This window comes from Gymnoscopelus braueri (genome assembly GCF_963280865.1).
Source record: "Gymnoscopelus braueri genome assembly, chromosome: 12".
NCBI classification, from domain to species: Eukaryota; Metazoa; Chordata; class Actinopteri; order Myctophiformes; family Myctophidae; genus Gymnoscopelus; species Gymnoscopelus braueri.
In genome coordinates, this window is record NC_137614.1 from 21,447,778 (window position 1) to 21,472,218 (window position 24,441).

Consider the following 24,441-nt stretch of genomic DNA (forward strand, 5'->3'; position numbering starts at 1 on the left):
TGAAAGCTGAGAAAAGAGAGAGGCCAACCGGATGCTCACAGGAGATACAAAAGTCTTAAAGGTGTATGGTGCTTCTAGGATCAGTGGGACTTGTAAACTTTAAAAAAAGAAGAAGAGATCTGAGTAAAGTTAAAACGAATTTTATTCTATAAAAATAAAAGTAAATTTGAACGCTGTTTATAATAATTAGACCTATTTCACCCCGTGGGGGAAATTCAGTTTTCGGCTGCACCCAGCTGATTTTAGCTGAGTACATGGAGGTTACAATGTTTAGCACATACTACAGGAAATTCTAAAAATGACATTTTATTCTGCGAGCGTCAGTGTGTCAGCATAAATTAGTCTTCAATGTTCCTGCCCTCTGCCTCTGAAAGTCTATACAAGACATGTCCACAAGGACTGGAGTTCTGAGACTGTGCAGGTACCCACAGAGAAACACCAAGGTACACACATACACTATTGTATAGTTGATGTACAGCCGTCTTTGCTTGTTGAACAAGTGAGATCAGGGGGGTCAGGGGGTCATGTACGCAAGCAGGAATGCAGAGACAGAAATAAACATGCATTGTACAGTACACACTCACTGAGATGCACGCATGCATGCTGCACACACACACACAGCTAGATGTGACAAAACCTCTGTGGTTTGGAACCGAGTCAAAGAAAATCTATTGTTGAACAATCTGTGACCAGGAGAATAAACATCTGTGAATGGGTCCATGTACAGAACACACACACACACACACACACACACACACACACACACACACACACACACACACACACACACACACACACACACACACACACACACACACACACACACGCCTCTATTTTCTACATCTATTTTTTGTGGTTCACTCAGTTCATCCCTGGAGACCATGTTTTGATCTCTAGCTTATTGCACTTGATTTAATAAAGACACTACAGCCTTACTTCCCAACATCTCTGCCATACCCTGCTTGGTGTTGGTGTACTGACCTACAAAGTCATCACACACATCTCACACAAGCACACATATATACATGCACACGTACACACGCAGATATTTTCCATGTGCCTCACCTGTTTCTGGTCCCGTGAAACCCATCTGGACTCAATTGTGCCCAGAGAGAGGCTGGGCAGCATGTGGTTCAGAACCTTAGCCAGGAAAACCTACACAGTAGCACAACAACATATGCACATTTCATTAAGGTCAGCACACACACATGATATAAGCTACAACACACACAAACACACTCACACACTCACACACACACGAGCGTGCCGTGCAGACAAATAATTATGCAGGGACAAACAGACCAAATAGCAAAAGGGTCTCCAGATTTCTTAAAAACCTAACTAGAGAAATACATGAGATCTGATAAGAGAAACAAGGTAGACAAAGAGAGACAGAGAGAGATCATAACCATTCAATTCTCTTTAAGATGTGTGTGTGTGTGTGTGTGTGTGTGTGTGTGTGTGTGTGTGTGTGTGTGTGTGTGTGTGTGTGTGTGTGTGTGTGTGTGTGTGTGTGTGTGTGTGTGTGTGTGTGTGTGTGTGTGTGTGTGTGTGTGTGTGTGTGTGTGTGTGTGTGTATGAGTAAGTGAGTGACAGGACTCAGTAGAGGAGAGAACAGAGGTAAAGCAGATAAAAGAAAGGGAAGGAGAAGAGAAACGAATGTTGAGGAAGAGGAGAAAAAAGAAAATGAGAACAGAACAGAAAAGAGGACAAGAGTAGAGAAAAGAATAGAAGAGAAAATTAGGATGAGAATGGAGAAGAGCAAATGGAGGAATATAAGACGAAACGAGACGAGAGAGGATGAGAGCAGAGGAAAGAAGAAGAAGAGAGGTGAAGAGTAGGTGTGTTGTTACCTTGAACGGTGTGGCTGAGTCAGGGTTCATCTGGACCATAGGAGCTATGAGAGCCACTCCTGCAAACTCACTGGGCCTCTCACATGCTGTGAGGATGGAGATGGCACCACCCTGATGGTAAAAGAAAGAATAATAACAATCAAACACACAGCAAAGATGTTTCTAAAGGTCAAGCTCTAGGATAATAATTCACAGTGTAGGTAGGTTATGAGTACCCAAAATGAGTAAAGAAATTAGGTGAGGGGTTCTGATATCAAAGAAAACTCGATTCAAATTCAAAATGAAACAATTAGAGCACCCAAGGGTCATAGAGGTGATGTTTCTGCCCACCACTGTGGAGTGGTTCGAATCCTTCACGGTGCCCGGACACCGGGCACCTTCACGGTGGCCGGACATTCCAACAAACACAATTGGCCGTGTTCACTGATGGGAATTCAAGAGGGTGTCAAGCGGGGAGTGGGAGCGGCACCAGGAGGAATACCATGTTCCTCCGAATGTGTTAGATCCTCATGGTGAAACTCCTCACTGTAAGGTGAAAAGAAGCGGCTGGTGACTCCATGTGTATTGGATGAAATGTGGTTGTCTACTACACCCTCCCTAAGACCAACTGCTTGCGTGCGTGCATGCATGTGTGTGCGTGGGAGGGAAGGGGTTATAGATACCATGAGGAAGACGTTGAACCCAAGACCCTAAGGACAGGAGCATACGTTTTAAACCTATGCCTGGAATGAGCACTAATCCTCACTGACATTATGTGGTCATGATTCAAATGATTTACTCCAATTGTGTAAAACCTTAAGAGATCTCTTAAGAATGGCTCTCAAAATTAGGTGAGGGGTTATTGAGAAAGAAACAGCGGGAAAACCAGTGAGGGGTTGGAGATGAATGCCGCACAATATGTCTTTTGTTTAAAATGGGTGTGAAGTTCCTCCCTGTTCCTCTGAGTTTCAGCATAGAGAGAGGAGAGAGAGAGAGAGAGAGAGAGAGAGAGAGAGAGAGAGAGAGAGAGAGAGAGAGAGAGAGAGAGAGAGAGAACATAACGGGACAGAAAGTCAGAAACAGGAAAGGGTCAGAAATAGGACATGGAATTTGATTTGAACCCACGACCCCAGGAACTCACACATGTGTTCTAAGGCTGTGTCTAACATGAGCTGTAAGTCACGTCTTGGCATACTGTGAGTGAAGGTTTAGGACTGGGGCTAGAATCTAACCACTCAGGGCCAGGATAATTAGAAGATCTTTGGCTGCCAAGAACTAATCGATTAGTCACAGTTGATTTTGTCCTGGTTTCAGCTAATGTGAGTACACACACACACACACACACACACACACACACACACACAAACCCACACAGCATGTTGGTGTACTGACCAAAATAGACAGAAGTACACACAATGATTTTGAGTTTTGAGCATTTTCTTTGTTTGGCGTTTGAATATTCATCAGGTTGAGGCCAACGGCTGGAGAACTTCATGAAAAGAGACAATAAGCACAGAGGAACAAAACACTTCCTAACAACATATTTCACTTCCTAAAGCTGGATAAACACACACAATTCTCTCTCTCTCTCTCTCTCTCTCTCTCTCTCTCTCTCTCTCTCTCTCTCTCTCTCTCTCTCTCTCTCTCTCTCTCTCTCTCTCTCTCTCTCTCTCTCTCTCTCTCTCTCTCTCTCTCTCTCTCTCTCTCTCTCTCTCTCTCTCTCTCTCTCTCTCGCACACAAAGATCTCATCAATTTAAGAACTAGACTCTAATGTCATTTGGCCCACATTAGCTGGTCAGATAATCAGTTCCATATTGAGAATGAGGAGCAGATTGAAGAATGGAACGGAGCTGTAAACAACATTCTGATTCTGGGTCGTACCGTGGAAATGTGGTCATCACAATTTACAATTGGCATGAAATGGCATGAGCCCTAGTCAACAAACGACAGGGTAAATGGTCAGTTTATCATGTAAGTAGAGCGCAAGTAAAAACAATTTACTTATTCAAAGTAAATAGGGAGTGAGACTGCACTCCGCAGTCCTGACTGAGGAGGGGAGGTCATTCTACAGCTTGGGAGAGTTTAGGACACTAGGAGCATGGAGGGTGTTTTATGGAAGGAACAGACAAACGTCCTGTGTTAGCAACATGAAAGAGAAATGTATTTTAGAAGATGGGAGTTCTCCCTGGACAATCATTCCTGAACGCACGCACGCACGCACGCACGCACGCACGCACGCACGCACGCACGCACGCACGCACACACACACACACACACACACACACACACACACACACACACACACACACACACACACACACACACACACACACACACACACACACACACACACACACACACACACACACACACACACACACACACACACACAGTTTTGTCCATTGGGTCCTAACTGAAACAGATAAGGCAGATCAGAGTTCTGCACAGTGAAGGAGGAAGAGGGTGGAATGGGGTCAAAGTGACCCCATTAACAAGAAGATTCAACTGATTCATATCTTAATCTCACACACATGCCCTGCCTCTCTCTGTCTGTCTTTCATTCACTCAGTCAAACATAGATAGATACAGTACGGCATGATGCACAGTTACACATAGGGCTGGGCGATATGTCTTCAAATCAATATCACGGTTATTTGAAACTTTATGCCTCGATTACAATTAATGAACGTGAAACGTGACTTATAAAAAAGTGCAAATAGCCCATCTACAAGCTCACAACGCGTCGCATGTAGATAGGCTTTGTTCACTATTTTTGCACGACACCATTGTACAACAAAGTACTGTAAAATACAGGACTAGTGACTAATCAGACTTTAGTCGATTATAAAAAAAATTATTCGAATTTGTTTCGTGTCGACTTCATATATTGTTTGTTTTTTACCGCAAAAAAACCTGCTTCTCAATTAATTAATTGACCTACATGAGTAAGATAAAGTTGGTTAGAGGTTCATACAACCACACAAAAACCCTCTGCTGTGAGAGGATGAATGGTGGTATTGTGTCCCCTTACATTGACAGCACTTCTCTGGTTGGACAAGACTGTATGAGGAGTTACGTATAACATTCTGAATCACAGAAAATAATCGTGTACGTCTGTGTGGGTGGGGGTAATGCTTATACTATACTCTGTCATACCGATCTACAAGCTCACAACAGCTTGTGGGCTGTTAGATCAGCTCTTTTCAGCATGCAAGAGTGTCGTATACAACAAAGTATGAACCAGGCTAATTTCCCCCTTTCCTGTTTATGCAGCAGTAAACAAGTCAATTCTAGCCTAAATAAAGGAATGTCAGAAAGTAAACATGAGTTGTATTTTACTGTAGGCTAATACCAGGAAACAGGGGGAAAATGCCATTCAGCCCTGGCCTGGACAGACATTGAGCTACAGCCTCAAACGTTACCATCAGATCTCCCGTGCCTTTTGTTTTGTTTTATTAAACATAAAATCCCTCAAGTACACTAACATCACCACCAATAAATGATCATTTGCCTGCAGGGAAATTACATTAAATTGGCCTTGACTAATTTAGACTCATCTAGGACAGACACAGCTACAGGGGGTCCGGGACCCCTAGGGGGTCCTCAGAGTTTCTACAGGGGGGCCACCAAATCTGTGTGTGACAGGATATATATATATTTTACATTAACCACTTGAACCCTAGCATCCCTATTCTGACGAGAACTTTAGCCAAAAATAGCAGATCTACAAGCTCACAATGCACATTAAAGGTTTCGTGACATGCTGGTTTACAAAACATTAAAAGTCTTTATCATGGTCCTTCAAACGTGTACTAAAATGTTTTAACTGAAAGATCCACTCCAGTGAGTCATGGCAGGTTTTTTTCTCTCTGTGTTCTGAAGAATTTTCAACTGCAATGAAAAAAGAACGAAGTGACACGCTGTGAGCTTGTATATCTGCTATTTTTCATTAGCCAACGCAAAAATCTAAAATGACACAGATGCTTTCCCGGTTAATGTTGAAAATGGGTGGTATTCCCCTTTAACCTGAACATGAACCCTAGGGTCCGCATTCTGGCTGGGCATGTCATAATAGGCACACATTCTATGAAAATAGGCAAACATTCAAAGAAAATAACAGATCTACCAGTTCATAAGACATCGCATTGCAATGTGTTGTGAGGTTGAAGATTGGTTATTTTTGGCAAAGAGATTTGGTGTAGAGAAAAAGGAGGGGACCAAGTACAGACCCCAGTCAAGTATATAGGGTTTAATAGGTTAAAGGTAGTGCGATGTGTTTTGATTAAAACAAAAAAGTTTTTAGTGAAAGAGTTAAAGCTCTATTTTCAGATAGTAATCACTGCCTTTAAGTGTTTGATCAATTAAGGGGGGTCTTCCTGTCTCTAAGCCAATTTCATCCAATCAGCACCCATTATCAGCTTCAATTTTATAGTGTTCTAGTTCCAATTTTGTCTACTTATTTCTTTGTGTCATTAACTTTTTTCTAATTTCACTTGTATATCCTGTATCCTTCATGAGTTCTCTCTTGTGATTGGAAACAATTGATAACCAGGTGCTCCCACTGTAGAGACTGGGAGAACCCTATTACTGAAGAAACACTGTATTATGATTGCTATCAGAATATAGATATATTTAACACTTTAGGCTAATATAGGACAGACACAGCTAGGTGGGTCTCAGCTACGTAGATCTAGTTTAGGCTAGATTGTACCTTAAATAAGTAGTTAACCCAAATAAATCCCGGCTGAGTCTCCGGTAGGTAAATTATTGGCTTAGGAATGCGACAAAAACGTAAGAATCTCCATGAATTCAAGGCTTCATGGGGTGTGCAATTGATTGAAAATAAGTAATTATTTTGGGTGAACAAACTACTGCTTTAATAGTTTAGGCTGATGTAGGTTGGGGCTAGGCTGGACGTGGTGAGGTGTATGAAATCCTCCTCCTTGGTTTCTGAGTAAGATACAGGTGGCTACCATTTCTATAGTTTACACTTTATTAATGCAAGATGGATGCAGGATAAATGCATAAAAAGGGAACTTTAACTACTGTATACAGTGTTAATGCAGGGTGAATGCATAAAAGGGAACTTTTACATTAACTAATTCCGTTGTAATAATGCAGGATACATGAAGGGAGACTTCTACAAGTTACCACTGTATTAATTTAGCAACATCTAAGCTAAATCACAGCCTCTCCAGGATGTTATCACTGGAGTGTCAAGGCATTTAGCTCCCAGGTGGCTTTCATTGTCCTTTGGACTTACGTCATACTATTTCCAGTCAAATAGAGACTTACAGAAACATAGAGGGCGAGAGGAACTGACTGAGAGAAACACAGGATGAGGGAAACGAGGTCCTGCGATAAGAAAGCCATTCACTACTTTTATTATGGTCGACACGCACACTATGGGTGGTCTGTGTGAGACAAGGGTTGACCTGGTTTGCAGGCCATAGAGATGGATTAGGAAATATTGCTTTATGATGTGAATTCAAGTTGCATGTCAGATTTTTATATTTTGTTTGATTTTGTCAAGAATAGGTAAGAAAACAAACTGTGGAGTCTGGGGGTTCGAATCCACCACAGTGCATCCAGCTTTGTCGAGCGTCTATACGAACAGAACTGGCCCATGTTCGGGGGAGGAAAACCTGGGCGGGGAGGGCGATATTTGTCACTGCACGTACTCCTACGGGCTGGGTGGCCCCTGTCAGCAGGGAGAGTTGGGCGGGAGGAGTAGGATGAAGGCTCTACGTCCTCCCAGTTGGGGCTCCTCACTGGCAGGTGAGCCAGTAGGATACAACAGCAGTGACAACACACAGAACGGTGTGTGGGGGAGGAATCAGTTGTCATAGCAACTAAATTGGGGAGGGAAAAAAGGGGTCAAAATAAAAAATGTAATGATGAAAACAGTACAATACAATGAAGGTTTAGGGATCGGAGCATACAAATGAAAGTAAGAACTAAAGGGTGAATGAAAATAAATAATGAACAGAAGTATGGCATAGTATGTTAGTGAGGTCAGAAAAGAAGATATAAAAGGAATTATGAAGAAAAGAAAAAGCTTATAGAGGGATGAAACCGTAGACTGATTTTGCAGCTTTTTTCCAGTTCAGGTTAAAAACTAGAGGTTAATCATTCTACACATAAAAAGTTAAGATAGAATTTTCAGGGACTGGGATTCAGGGATTCATAAGGGTACGTATGATTTAGTACTTCTATGTTCTGCTGAAGTACTGATGAAATATGATATTGATGAATAAACTATAATGATGTGAAGGATTAATAACGTGTGATCCTCTCTGGGCTGTACAACTTAACATTTTTATTTTAGCCACACAAAGATGATATCAATCAATCAAGCCACATTTGGAGAAGAAGAGAAGTGGGTGTGGGCAGTATATAAGTGTGATCCAGTCTGTCCGGTCTGCTTGTTTACACTGTGACACTTCTAACCCAACATTGGTCCCTGTCTGGGAGCACAGTGTAAATGTTTGGCTGTGTTTTATGCAGGCAGTATGTTGCATGTAAGCAAAGACACACGCACACACCCACACACAGCTTGTTCATTTTAAGTACAATTATATGTGGGCAGTGAAGCCCTGCAATCCTCCCTGACAGACAAACAGTGCTGAAGGCAGCCCACCACGAGCTTTGCCCTTCTTTTTTCTTTTTTTTTACATAAAAAAGCCATTCAGATCTTTTGAAACTGATGTGATCTGAATGCAAAAATCACACTTTAGACTATGTCCTGTTTAGAAGGTGAGGCTTTAATGTTGAATGCAGTCTCTGATGCCTTTGTGTGCCTTTCATTCATTTGATAAAAAAACACCTGCAATACTCTGCAATGAAAGGCACCCTAATGTGATGTAAAACACTCTGGTCTTAAGGACCTTCATCATCAACTGGTTTCATTGGATATACTTGTCCACCTGTGCAAGTAAAAAGATGCATAGTCAAATCTAAAAAGCTACACTGTAACTTATCCCCTTACGGATCCATTTGGCACCATTTCTACTCTCTCAGAGTTAGGATTCTGAGGATTTATGTCTTTATGTGCTGTGCAGCATGTATTGTAGGTCTCATATATAAAGTATATATAATGTCAAATGGGAAAATATAACACTGTTCTCAAAAACATTGACTAAACTTTTTGTTACCACTGCGCTCTGACTCCTCTGGTGCGATATCCTCTTAGATCAACAATATTTTATAAAAGCAATGGGTTGCACTCTGAGTGGCAAGAGAACAAATGTTGGATAACATTGTGTATGGCTTCATAGACAGTCACAATGCCAAAGAACAAGGCCAAACTGTGAAGTTGAACACTACTTGTGGCTTGTGTGCCAAACGGTTTGACAGACTATTAATAGCTCTGTGGAACTGCTAAGGGACTGTCTAAGCAATGGGTTGCACTCTGAGTGGCAAGAGAACAAATGTTGGATAACATTGTGTATGGCTTCATAGACAGTCACAATGCCAAAGAACAAGGCCAAACCTAGAAGTTGAACACTACTTGTGGCTTGTGTGCCAAACGGTTTGACAGACTATTACAGTAATAGCTCTGTGGAACTGCTAAGGGACTGTCTGTGTTTGTCTGTGGATTGTCATTCTCTAAGCTTTATGGGAATCAAAAACTAAAGGAATGTAGTAGTATAAAGAGTAGTATAACAAGATGCAGTGATAGGTGTTGTGGTGAAGCATTGTAACCTAATGCCTGAAATTTTCAATACAAATACTTTTGAATAGAATGTTATTAACGGATGACAATGTTCGATACGCATAGAAGACATTGTGCAGGAAAAGCATTGAGAATGTGGTCTGGAGAGAGCGTTATAAAATCTGAAAATACATGAATGTGATAATTCTCAAATCCTCTGTCCTATAAAGTTTTACTTTCTTGAGAATTAAACTTTTCATTTCATTTTTGCACTCTGAATGTCACAAATGTTTCCAAGAGGACTAGCAATTTTACAGTTCCCCATCAACTGTCAAGAAATAATTAATATGACTCTCCTAAAGTAAAAAACAGCCCTGATTCAGTTCATAACACTGAGATCAAGTTTTACATTTAGGACCAGTTTAGGACCATTTCAAACACTTTCGACCTGGCCTATTTCAACACTATTTTGGGCATGTCACTATAGGTGATTTTCTTTCTTTTTTTTACGTTTCAAGGAATTACCATGGAATGTCCCACGATGAAGACGGGCAGACCTGGGTAGCGAGCTTTCATCAGGTCAACATGCTGCAGGGAGTCCCTGACATACACCTGGAAGTCCTTTATGTTCATCCTGTCCCCTTCACTCTGTCCATGACCCACTGGATGGATGGAGAGAGAATAAATTAAAATAGATCATTAATTCATAAGAAATACTTAATTCAAAACACATTGTTAAACACCCGTGCACGTACCCATGGGAGTGTGCATGCACACACACATAAATAAATCAACAAACAGACGGCGAGAGAATAAAACATTTATGTACATTCATTAACAATAAAATGCAACGTATGAAAAACAAACAGCTTATCAAAACATATTGCTACACTCATATACGTATATGCACGAGCGCGCACGCACACACACACACACACACACACACACACACACACACACACACACACACACACACACACACACACACACACACACACACACACACACACACACACACACACACACACACACACACACACACACACACACACACACACACACTCAACTGAGAGAGAGAGAGAGAGAGAGAGAGAGAGAGAAGATGAGATGATAAAATGGAGATGGAAAAAACAGGACAGAAAGAGAGAATGAGAAAAAAGAAGAAAAATAATGTTCAAACGAGAGGCAAGTGGAAGAAGAGAGAGGATGAGGGAAAAGGGAAGAGACAGAAGGACAGATTAAGGAGAGAGAAATGTTTGAGTGGCAGCTTGAATGGGATTACCTTACCGCATCTCATCTTCTTTGGCTGTCTATTGTACATTTGAGATGCATGTTCATTGTGTGTGTGTGTGTGTGTGTGTGTGTGTGTGTGTGTGTGTGATCAAGTCACCAACCGCTTTTATTCGTTCAGTCAACAGCTTTAAGAGTGCAGTGTGAATCGATATGTTTATAAAAACATGTGTGTGTTTGTGTGTATGCGCGTGACCATATGTGAATGTAAGTGCATGTCTGTCATTTCCTAGATCATTCTCCTGTAAGGTGTGTGTGTGTGTGTGTGTGTGTGTGTGTGTGTGTGTGTGTGTGTGTGTGTGTGTGTGTGTGTGTGTGTGTGTGTGTGTGTGTGTGTGTGTGTGTGTGTGTGTGTGTGTGTGTGTGTTTGTAGGTGTGTATAGAGGATATTAGTACGTACTGTATATGTACTGTATAAGAATGTGTGTGCATTCCTGCATATATTAAGTGGTGTGTTTGTGCACATAATATCTGTGCATGCATGTGGTAATGTGTGCCTATAGAAATAGTGTGTGTGTGTGCATGTGTGTGCATGTGTGTGCGTGTGTGTGTGTGTGTGTGTGTGTGTGTGTGTGTGTGTGTGTGTGTGTGTGTGTGTGTGTGTGTGTGTGTGTGTGTGTGCGTGTGTGTGTGTGTGTGTGTGTGCGTGTGCGTGCTTGCGTGTGCATGTTTGTGTGTGCAGAGTTCTATGGTAAGAGGTGAGGTGAGTTACCATGGCGACAATACGACACTTAAACATTCACAACATGTGCAGTTCACGCATTCTCTCTTTGGCCATCTATCTTTCTGTCTCTCTAGCTGTTGTTTACTCCTCCCTCCCTCATCCTCTGTCATTCACTCCTGCATGTCGCCCATCTCTAGCTCTCTCACACATGCATTCACGGCCGCACACCATTTCCCATTTTCTAACCCTCTATTTTCTCTCTCTCGACCACAACCTCAAGCATAAACATGAAAACACACACGTTTCCATTACTATACACGGGAGGATATCAACATTTTAGGATAGCAATTTTATAAATGCCATTTAAAAATATGTTGTGTGCCAAAAATAGCTTAGCTACGAGCTCACAATGTGTTGCGCTACCATGCATTGTGAGCATGTAGATCTGCTATTTTTGGTGTGCTATACCAACGTGCAACTAAGTATAAATCGCCATAACTCCAACCCTAACCACAACGCTTAAATGTCTAATCCTACCCCCAACCTGAATCTTTTAGGGTGGCCGTAACTTAGTAGGTCACCGGTTCGCCTCCCAGCCCTCGTCGATGTGTCGCAAGTGTCTCTGAGCAAGACACTTCTGCTCCCCCACGCGCACTCATCATGCTCACCTGAGCAGCAATCAACTGGGTGAAGCTGAAAAACCTGAATTTCCCCCCGTGGTATTAATAAGGCAATCAAAACATATATAAATGAGTAATATTATCCTAATTGTAACCGTGGTACTCAAAAACATCTTTTTAAAACATAAGTAACACACGTCTATTTATAAATTATACTGCAGTTGTGGGGACCTCACAAGTTTAGTAATACAAATACCCCTCCCCCCACATACACACACACCATTGTGTGTGCGTGTGCGTGTGTGTGTGTGTGGGGGGGGGGGGTGTTTCCTCCAGGTCAATACTTCAGCCAGCATCACTGCTGAAATCAATGTACTGTACAAGTAGGCAGTAGTGATGAATGAACCAGCATGACCTGCGATCAATATGGACTATGATCACCAACACTCATCCATACATCCTGGTAGAGACACTCTATTATTCTGTACAAAACACACAAACACACACACACAAAACCACAAGCCCTCTTGCTCTCAGTCCCTTTCACGCACAAACACACACAGTTCCTCTCTCTATCAAATCTGCAGGGTGAAAAGCAATTGCTGGTGGTTAATCCTCCCCACAGGGATTCCATTAAGCCCTGAGTCGAAACAGTTCTCCGCCAGCGACAGCCGTTCTTCTAAAAAACAACTACAACATGTCCTGGAGCCTCTGTTATGTTTTAATTCTACCACAGTGAAAACAAGAAAAGTTCTCCACCAGGCTGGGTTGCCTACCCAGGGCCCACAAACTTTGTTAAGGGCTTTTCAGACGGGGAGCGACACAACACCTGGGTTCTCGCTTGGATCAGCGGAAAACCTTGTGAATACACAGACAACCGCTTGTCTGTACGGCAGGCGTACAGACAAAATTTACCACAATCCAGCGTTTGTCGCGGGAAAATTTCACGGGATCGTACCCGCTTCCCGTTCCTCCCTTCACATTGACCGCGCCTCCCAAATAGTCGCTCGCCTCGCATTGAAAATGCATTAGTAGGCGCGTAAATCGTTCCCCGTCTGAAATGCCTTTTAGGCAGTCATAGCCAATTGGAATGGAATCTGAATAATTTTACTGATATAGTTTGATCACATGACTCCAAAGATAATGTTTAACAATTTGTGTGAGTTTTGGACAATGTAGTAACAAAAAGTGTGTTTTGAAGAGAACCCCAAATGGCGGAAAATCTTGGCAGAAATGGGCGTGGCGTCTATCGGGAGTTGCGTCATGAGCCACGGAATTCAGGGAAATTTACTGTGCGACGTACAGTTCAAGAGTTAAAGGCCAAAACATGAAGGGCCCTGTTATAGCCCCACCATGAGGCCAATTTGAAAGAGGTAGATGTTCTTCCTTGGCCTACTGAGAGTGTGCGTGCAAAGTTCCACACCCATCATTCCAATGGTGCCGGAGATTAGCTGCTCACAGACACACGGACACACTGACAGACAGTCTTCGTCAAGAGAGGGACTGATCCCCTTGGGTGAACTGTTCCATTTAAACATTTCCATCTGTTCAAATGAAGATGTAGAGTTTAGAATTCCACATCACCATTTTTCAGTTTTCTTTAGTTCTCCCCGCGTTAATCAACTGACATTGGGGGACAAAGTGGTACTTGATCAAGTCTTTTGATGTAGTGTGATGTTAATCTAATCAAATTGGGCTGAGCCCAGTGTAATTTCCAGAACAAGGTTTTACCTTTTCATTGAGGGATATACTGTACAACACAAGACACACACACACACACACACACACACACACACACACACACACACACACACACACACACACACACACACACACACACACACACACACACACACACACACACACACACACACACACACACACACACACACACACACACACACACACACTATTTCTGTTCGAGTGAGCTAATGAACAGATGATTTTGATGTCATTGTAAGCCATCGTGTTATGATACAAATCTTATCTCTGGCTTTCACTGGACAAATACAAGTCTACAGTAACAAAAACAACATCCAAGCAACCCCTAACCTCAGCCCTATCTCCATAACAACCTGACCAATCAAACATTTCTCATGAATTAAAACCTTAAATTCCCTGATAATTAACAAACTTTCTTTGAGCTTTTTATCTGTAGACAAAAGTCAGTAACACATTGAATCATGATCTGTTTTCCACTAATTAAGTGGCGTGTATGAATTCACACATTTTCTGTCAAGGGAAAACTGAAAAAGAATTTAAAGATGCCATGAGTATTATTATTTGTTAAAATAAGTGTTAGATAGCTCTATATTCTGATAGTACTCATTGCTATAGATTGAGTGTTTAAGTAATAGGGGTCTACCCGTCTCTCCAGCTTAGAAAACACAAAATGCATTTTCAGTTTGGGATACCAATTTTATCCAATCACGAGAGAGAACTCGTTCAGGATACAGGATAAACTAGAAAAAGTGCTCCTCGGAGCACAGGTCTCCGCCAGGTCAGGTAGGTTATTGTGGCCTCCTGGTGGCGCTATAATATGCCATTGTGAAAAGGGTGCCCGTTTCTTCTTAGGCCTTTCACGACAATGGGACACTGCATTCTTGCAGGTGGCGCTATAACAGGCCAATGTGAAAGGGGTGGCATTTCTTCCTCAGCCTAGTGGGAATGTGCGTGTAAAATTTCACGGAAATCGCAAGCTGAGTGCATAATTTGAGGCATTTTGTTCAAAACGGAGCAATCCTGCAAACTTTGGAAGCCAGCCTTAGCCAATGAGGATGGAATATGGGAAATCGGACAGATCCGTGTTCATCACATGGCTATAGAGATACTGTATACCGATTTGCATGACGTTTGGATAAAATCTGTAGGAGTAATATAAAGAAATTGGTTTTGCACAAATCGGCCTCTTGGTGGCGCTATAATAGGCCCATGTGAAAAATTTGGGGCAGAGGTTCTGAATTGGCATCCAGGGAGTGTGTGTGCACAGTTTCGCAGCGACCGGGCCAACGGTGCCAGAGATTAGCTGTCCACAGACGGACGGACACACACACGGACACACGGACGGACGGACGGACGGACAGACAGACAGGGGGTAAAACATACTCTCTCGCCATGCCTTTCGGCCTGGCGGAGACAGCAACTGCAATTGGAAGTGATAACATAAAGAAATAAGCAGACAATTTTTTAACTGCAACATTATCAAATTTAAGCTGACAAATGAGTACTCTCTCCTGATTGGATGAAATTGGCCATCCAGCTGAAAATGTATTTTCTGTTTATTAAAGAGCTGGAGAGGTGGGGAGACCCCTGTTAATGAACAAACACTCTATAGCAATGAATATAGAGCTAGCTTTTGGTTTCAACCAAAAAATATCACTTACTCTACCTTTAACTACTGAATGTACTGTATAAGTGTAGTGATTTATTTTTCTCTCTGTATTATTCTATTTTAAAAAAAGTAAGCTTTCTAAGCCAGAGATTCTGCACAGCACAACAATACTTGAGCTGTCAAAGCATTATAAAATGTTAAGATTTCAATATTCAATATATACTGTGCTGCATTATGATGTATAGCAGGACAGGACATTGCAGTAGAGGCTGGTGAATGATGTTTCTCTAGCATCCATTTTGGCAGGTGTCCAACTGTTATGTTCAACTTCTTGTCTAAACCAATTTGGGAGGTAAAACTGAGACAACTGACAACAGAAAAACCAGCTACTGTGTCTGCTGATGAAACAGTATGAAAGTGAGCAAAGAGAGAGGAGACAGAGAAAGGAAGGCAGACAGAGGAGAGACACAGACAGACAGACAGACAGACAGACAGACAGACAGACAGACAGACAGACAGACAGACAGACAGACAGACAGACAGACAGACAGACAGAGGGGGCAGAGTCTACAAGGAGCTGTTCTAGTTTTCCATGGTGACATTTGCAGAGTCACAAACAAAGCCAGGCTCCACGAGTCATCAGCCGCCCCCACTGAAAATGCCAATGCATCTAATATTATCAAATTCACATCATAATTTGTTTCTCTTCCGTCTTTTTCTTGTTCTCTCCTTATGTACAGAGAAATGATCACAGAGCATGACTGTACAATCATTTTCATTCAACCCCTGGCACAGCATTGAACTCCTGGGAGGTGTCCAGGAAATCCATACTCTTCCACTGTTGGCAGCGAAGCGCTTCTAGATTAACTGTCGACCGTCTTTGTTAAAGGAACAAAGACGGTCATCAAGTGTAGATGAATGGTTTTTGAGTGTGAACTTTTTATACCAAACCAGTCAGGTTGGTTCTCAAGAGGTTGTGTTTCAGCACCCCTCTGTGAGGGTCAAGTTTGGGTTTCAGTGAAATGGGAACAAAAGTAGATCCAGTCACCTTGCCATTGTTTGAACTTCAGCTCCTCAACTAAAACAAGAGAGAAGATTGCCATGTGGATGCATCACACTCACACACACACACACACACACACACACACATCACACACACACACACACACACACACACACACACACACACACACACACACACACACACACACACACACACACACACACACGTAAAGATTACAACCTACTTCTCCCCCCCCCCCCACACACAGCTATACTTTGAGCCAATCTCTGGTTGAATCATCAAGTGGGATAAAGGTGAACAACACTGAAAAACGTTACGATAAGTAGGTAAGATAGACCAGTGGTCCTCGTCACGTCAAGGACCCCCAATTGGCTACTTTTTTAATAGCCAGTGTATAGGGCTATTTAACACACACACACACACACACACACACACACACACACACACACACACACACACACACACACACACACACACACACACACACACACACACACACACACACACACACACACACACACACACACACACACACACACACACACTAAATATGCACATTATGAATTGTTAATTAACTCAATGTTACTTGAACGTTTTTCACTTTGCTCCAAAATATTTACCATAGAACTCCCCACACACACACAAACAAGAGCACACAAGAACAAGAGAGCAGTTATTTTACCTAATTAATTTTCAGAGGAAGGCTTAGTTTTTCAGCTATTAGTGATGCATAAAACTTTATATCAGAGGAGAACAGAAAGAGAAGAATTGCTGCTGCTCTTTGAAGCGCTACTATCGTACTTGGACGGTGTGTTGTGAGTCAGTGTGTCTCCATGTCCTTGTCCTGTCAGTATTTTGCATATTTTTGTTCTTTGCATAGTTTTCTTCACTTATGAGTCTGCCTGTTTGTCTGTTTACTGTATGTGTGTGCATGCATACTTTGTGCATTCTTGTGTGCATGTGTGTGATTGTATGTCAGTGCGTGCGTGCGTGCGTGCGTGCGTGCGTGCGTGCGTGTGTGCGTGCGTGCGTGCGTGCGTGCATGCGTGCGTGTGTGTCACTCACCATGGTCATGTGCGAACACAAACAGTGACAGTTCCTTCAGTCTCTGTGCAATCTCATCATACGGTCCACAATGCTCTCCTGCCCCGTGGGCCACATAGACCAGAGCCCTGAGAGGAGAGAAATAATGGGCAAAGTTAATCCAAGTACGGTACTTAGTACAAACAAACAAAGCAACACACACACTAGAAAAATAAAATGTCTTGGTGGAGTTTATCAATTCAGAGGCAGAGACAGCTCCTGTCAGTGCAGGACCAATCTGGGAACCCAAAGCCAAATGAGAATGAAAAACAGCGCCCTCTGCTGTTTGTACTATCTCATGTTGGCTCTGGGACAATGACGACGCAGCACACGTGCGCAAAGGAAACCGGGGTTTTAGTCTGCCTTCACGCTCCACTTCCGGGTTGTGCGACTATGTTTTCATTCCCACTAACAATATTTCTACACGGAACACTAACACCACTTCTCCCAGAGAACATGGATCGTTTTGGTTATAAGCCCACTTGTTTCTATGATGAAAGAGCAAGTTAAAATGTGAATATCTTTCCGTGGTTTTGTCTGCTCCGCGGACGCCATTGTTAAATTAGTTTCGTCTTGTTTCGAGTAGGGAAGGATCAGCGGACACGTAAATCCCGCCCACTACATTTGATTGGGTAAAGCGCGGCCTGCTTCCTGATCTGAAGGCACGCCCACGCCCACACAGTGCGTACACGTTATGACGACAGATTCCAACGCAGAGCAGAATCTGTTCTTGAGAGATTAGTGCAGGACTGGTTGATTATTATAGTTAACTAAAAAGAAGACGACTAAAACTAAACAAAAACATAGATGCAAATTATTTGGTTAATTGAAACTAAATTAAAACTACTCAATTTCTAAAACCATTTAATTTAACTAAACTGAAAACAAACACCAAATCGAAAAACCAATGGACATTTCAATACGGTAATATGGTATGCAAAGTCTAAATATCATGAGAGATGGTGGAAGGAGAGAACATGCAAAAATATGAATGATTCTTGCAAGGATTGGGACATCAACTTCAAACAGTAGTTGCAACTGTTGACAGTGGGAGAAAGTTTATGGGATTGCATACATCTCTAAGGTATTTGACACCAACAACCAGGTCCAGTGCAAAAATGAGAATGATAAAATGCAAATATATTCAGTGAATGGATCTTTTAATTGCAGAAGAACAAACATTTTATATTCAGTAGGCAAACTTCTGAACAGCATAAACTTTAAAAGACCATACGGACATCATTTTATGCCAGTGTCTACTGTCTATTCACATCTTTGGCCATATATTGTACATAAACACAGGCTATTTTCCCATTAACTGATTCACTGCCAATCACGTAGATCTACGCAAACCTATTTAAAGCCGCCACGTGCCAATCATGTAGATCTACGTGAACTAAAAATAAAAATAAAAACCAAAGACCAAGGAGATATGATTTTTCGAAGATCTAGACTCCTATCCACTTCCTTGTTAACTTAAAACTTAAAAATTCTGTATCTCGGCTCCTGAGTACTTTTTTTTTTTCAATGAAAAACTCTGGCACTGGCTAAAGAAATATGAAAATACCTCTGGCAGTTAATGGGTTAATGATACATTTTTTGATTTCATATTTGTTTCCATTTTCTCCTGAGTTACCTGTATTAAAACGTTACCAAATGTGCCTTAATAATTGAGTCAATATTATCTAAACATCATTGAACGGTCATGGATGTAATGGATATGAATCATGGACGCTTGAGTTTTGTTCATAAATCAATCTGTTCTCCAGGGACTATTTTCGTCTAGACTTTTCAAATCAATCTGTGTTTTAAAATGGATTAAAACACAAAGATAATATAATACTGATGGATTACCTACTTATCGCAAGTCTCTGCAAGTTTATTTTCATACCGTACTGAAATTGGCTTAATTGAAAACCAAACAAACCACGGCATACTTTGGAAAATGGTTGACAGCAATGTAAAGTATGTGCAGTATGTCGTAGTCAGTGGGCTGAATGAAAAATACAAGAAAAGTGCACTCTTCGGAGCACTGGTCTCCGCCAGGCCGGGCTGCCTACCCAGGGCCCGCAAACTTTTGAAAGCATATTAGCATAAAAGTGGCGGAAAATCTAATCTGGCATAAATGGCCGAGCATATATGGGGAGTTGTAAAGATTTTCATCTGGCATGGTGGAGATAGCAAAGGACAAGGTGAAAGCAAAGGACACGGTTATTAGTCTTAGGGAGCCTCAAAACAGACCAATACCTCCTCCCAGGAAGGTATTGGACAAGATTTTGCACAAGTTCAGTTCATGCTGAAAAAGGCTCAGCCAAGGGTTAATTATCTAAGTATCGCCAAACGAGCACAGCTTCCCCAGTCCCCATTGATGTGCTGACCCAGATATACGTGACCTTTATCAAACCAGTCCTTTAATACGCTTCACCTGTTTGGTCTGGCCTCCCAAAACACTTGACCCAGGATTTGGAAAGTCTGTAGAGAAGGTGCTGCCACATCATTGGGATACTAACTGATTCCTTCCCTAACCCTGGAGACGAGTCAGAGGCCACTCGCCTATAAGCATAATACAACTCTCCAGCATCCTGTATAGCCAGAGATTAAGGATAACATCCATCTGTTTATCCATCCATTCCACCACACCCCTGTTTTCATAGCCCATGTAACTAGGAACAGATTCAGAGGAAATCTATCAAAATGCAGCTCACCGGAACACAAAGAAAACATGCATTCATACAGTCATCGAAGCTCATCTGAGGATAGGAGAATAGATCACGGAGCAAAAATATTAATCCGATTCCCATGCATTTTTATTATGAAACAATAAGTCTAACATCTGAACATTACACTAACACAATACAGCAGCATAAGACTGTGGTGCTCTGTCCTGTCCTGTCCTGTCCGGAATCAGGAATCAGGTGACTCGCCAGGTCATGGTTTGGCTCTCTAGTAATGTTGACAATAAAGTTCATTCTGCTACTGCTTTGTGTGACCCTTTGGGTGAAAAAAAAATACATCATTGTCAGGGTTAAACCCTCTAGTGTAAACATAGATGTTATTCTACTAAAACCAAGGAGAGGAGTGGTGAAACTAAGAATACATTTATGTCCTGGCTTGACAAAAGCACAGGAAGTTGTGTGATTTATATGATTGCCACAGTCCTACAAGTCCAGTGACTTCCAACCATTTACAGGTGCAATTTCATTTGCTCATATGAAACCTAAAACGCTACGTTATTATCTTTGACATTTAAAAGCCACAAAATGCAGCTATTGCTGTGTTGCCTTAACAGGACATACGGTGGCCCAAAACACCTTCCAACACCTTCTGTCTGTGAGACTACATTCAGACCCTTGCTGAACTGATATCAGCTATCACACCCCTGAAGAACTGAGATCAGTGGTACCAATGTTATTTAAAAAAAAACTATTTAGACAGGACAGTAGAGAGAGGGAAGAACATGCAACACGGGTCTACAGTCGGAATTGAACCCACTTCATATTCAGCAAAAGGTTTTTTTCTTATACTGTATTATATTTTTTACCCTGTATCATATGTTGTTGTTATTGTTATTACAGTCTCGGAGCATGTCACACCAACGCTGTTTGTACTTGTATGAATGAGTGACTTCCACTGTGTGTACAAGCAAACTGTTGCAAACTGCACTACATATTGTATAATTGTACAGTTCCAACACTTGAGTGTTTTTTGTGCTATTTAGGCTACACATTCTCCTGTAGCTCCTGTGTTAATTTAACACAGAGTGTAAAAATGGACCCACACGCACCCATTTTTGTAAACCTTTTTTTTACAGTCATTAAGTCTTCAAACAAAGTAAAATCCACAAGGTAAAAATGTTCAGTGTTCAATTAACTGTTACTGTTGCTATAGTGTTCATGTAACAATCGCCCCAAATGGACCCATTTTGGGCAATTGGTACACTCTCATTTAAGTGAACATTTTACTGTGCAGTGGTGGATGTGCAGCACTTCAACAATACCACTCCTCAGCCAACTCCATACAGCCTCCCACCCACGCATACACACGCGCACGCACGCACACACACACACACACACACACACACATAGAGAGAGAGAGCACAGGCAGAATGAAGAGGAGAACGGCATAGAGGGATAACAGAGACATAAATGCGCGTCAGTGCAAATACACACACACACACACGCACAAAACATCTCTGTAGTGCTGAAACCTTTCTGCAACACAAAGCCTTCAGGAGACAGCTAAAAGCTCCAATCATCACTGGAAGACCATTAGCCTCAATGTATTCAGCGACAGAACTCAGAGAAATGATACAAGATGAAAGAGAGAGAGAGAGGAGGCTGAGAGAAGAATAAGGAGAGTAGCGGTTCATCAAGCTTCATTAGTATATAATTTAGTTCCCGGTCCTCTCCTCCTCCTCTCTCTCTCCTCTTATAAATCCAGAGACTGTGGCTCATGCTGTCTCCACACACGCTGTACGCTGTACGTTGGTGGTTTGTGGTTTGTGTAATATGCGTGTACATGCAACTGTGCGTGCGTGTGTGTGTGTGTGTGTGTGTGTGTGTGTGTGTGTGTGTGTGTGTGTGTGTGTGTGTGTGTGTGTGTGTGTGTGTGTGTGTGTGTGTGTGTGTGTGTGTGTGTGTGTGTGTGTGTGTGTGTGTGTGTGTGTGTGTGTGTGAAAGACTGTCTTTGTGCGACTGTGATGTACATGGGTCAGTAGAACTTCTACTTCCAATCTCAGTGCAATGTAAGGAACACTGTGTGACACAGCCTGGGGGTAGAGTTATAGTGTGACGAGGCTAATTTGTTCTCTCACTCTTTCAGCTCTTTAACTGATCTTTCTCAATTTCTGTCTTTCTTTCGCTCTCTCTCGCTTCCTCATTACTTCTTTCAGTTTTTCTCATACCCAACTCTTCTTTCTCCTTTCTACCTGTACCTCTCCCTCACAGACTTCTCCATTTTCTCTCTCTCTCTCTCTCTCTCTCTCTCTCTCTCTCTCTCTCTCTCTCTCTCTCTCTCTCTCTCTCTCTCTCTCTCTCTCTCTCTCTCTCTCTCTCTCTCTCTCTCTCTCTCTCTCTCTCTCTCTCTCTCTCTCTCCTCTCTCTCTCTCTCTCTCTCTCTCTCTCCTCTCTCTGCATCTCATTCCCTCTCTCTCTGATGTCACTACTTTTAATTCAATTACCACTACTCTCTATTTCTCTGACACTTTTCCCTCTCGCTCTCTTTGCTCTAATTATTACAACTATCAGTTTTTGCTCCCGAACTTCTCACCCTCTTTTACTCCTTCTCCCTGCCTCTCATTAACTCTCTCCATCTCTCCCCCCACCCCCACCACCTCGCATGGGAACTGGAAACCAGTCCATCTCCCAGGATGTTTTCCTCTACAAAAAGCCGCGGCAAACAGCCATTCTTATTACAACCCAGCCATAACAGCCGAAAGAACCACACACATGCACGCACACACACACATGCACACACATGCACACACATGCACACACACACACACACACGCGTGCGCACGCACACGCACACATGCACACATGCACACATGCACACATGCACACACGCACACATGCACACATGCACACACGCACACACGCACACGCACACGCACACGCACACGCACACACACACACGCACACACACACAGGGGTGGGTTGTTTTGGGGGCATAGACCTACTAGCCTGAGCCAAAGCCATACTTGGTAGCTGCAGAACCTAAAACCAAGCCAAGACGTTAATCCCCTTAACAAGATGCTGAATGGACACTCCCATGCTTAATTCAACTCCCTCACTGTGCCAAACACCAGAGGCCCCTAGCCTCCTACATTAAGCACCTTCCATAAAGTGGAACAAAAGACGGCCTGCATTTCTCAGTTGGACTGACCCTGAAAAAAACACTCATTGTGTGTTAATGAGTTAGTATCTCCTAATTATTTTCTTAAGGATTATCTCTGCTTTACTGAGAGAAGTAATTCTGATCCGGTCTAGAGCGGATATAACTTTGTGTCATCAGGTGGGCAGATACCATGGTGGAAACCATGGTGGAAACCATGGCGGAAACCCCTCGGCCAGAGGCGTTATGATATGAATAGTTTGGTATAATCGTTTCGTCTGGTATAATAATCTCTTGGTAAAATATACTACTTGATTCGGGGAGAACAAAAATAATGCAGTGCCAACCGGAAACCACTTTCTAGATTTCTAGAGTAGGCGTGGCCTAGACCGGATCACACTGGTCAGATGGAATGAAAACAAGGCTTTCCTCCATGTGGGAAGTCTGGTGACGCGGGGTTAACAGTGGAGTGGGACAGCATGGAGGGGCCACGCAGTGGGGAGATGCCATGTGACACAGATCATAAGCTTAATTCCACCCCATGACGGCGCTGGTAAAGCCACTCCGTAAAAGAAAATCCTTAAGGGTCAATTTGTACATTTTAAGAGATTAATTAACCAAATGAACCCTAGCATTCCTATTCTGGGAATGTCTAGCAAAAATAGAATAACATTCGGGGAAAAATAGAAGAACATTTTTACTATTAGACATGCAAGGAACTGGGAACTTACAAAGGAACTAACAAAACACCAGGAACTGGCTGCTGGTGCTGAGGTTCCACTCTTTCATGATTCCTATCTATTTTTTCTCAAGCCTTAACCACGTGTTACTTGTTACAAGTGAGTTTCACAGGTAGACAGTTTCACAGATACAGAGATCTCCATATATGGGCACAGAAGGGACACAGACAGAGGTGACCACAGGTGCTCTGACAAAGCCCCCGACACTATGATCTTTCACTATGATCATAGGAGCCTTGTCATCATGCTCTGATGAAGGCTCTTAGCCGAAGCACATAAGCGTTCGTTTATTGGTGTGTGTGTGCCAATAAAGAAAGTGGAGGTGTGAATGCTTTGTCCTCCATTGATCTGAAATATGGGATGTGCTAAC

The 24,441-nt window shown here is 42.4% G+C and overlaps 1 protein-coding gene across 2 annotated transcripts in view; it reads right to left on the reverse strand.

Annotated features, from left to right (window-relative positions):
* The window catches only part of mgll (monoglyceride lipase), a gene marked incomplete at its 5' end in the record, with an annotated part of 53,287 nt that overhangs the window by 9,803 nt on the left and 19,043 nt on the right, over positions 1-24,441 (reverse strand). For both annotated transcript variants that reach the window (XM_080445753.1, XM_080445752.1), the window contains 4 exons: positions 1,066-1,155; positions 1,854-1,964; positions 10,013-10,149; positions 17,482-17,588. In XM_080445753.1, coding sequence (XP_080301879.1) covers positions 1,066-1,155; positions 1,854-1,964; positions 10,013-10,149; positions 17,482-17,588 — 445 coding nt within the window. The remainder of the gene's footprint in view (positions 1-1,065; positions 1,156-1,853; positions 1,965-10,012; positions 10,150-17,481; positions 17,589-24,441) is intronic.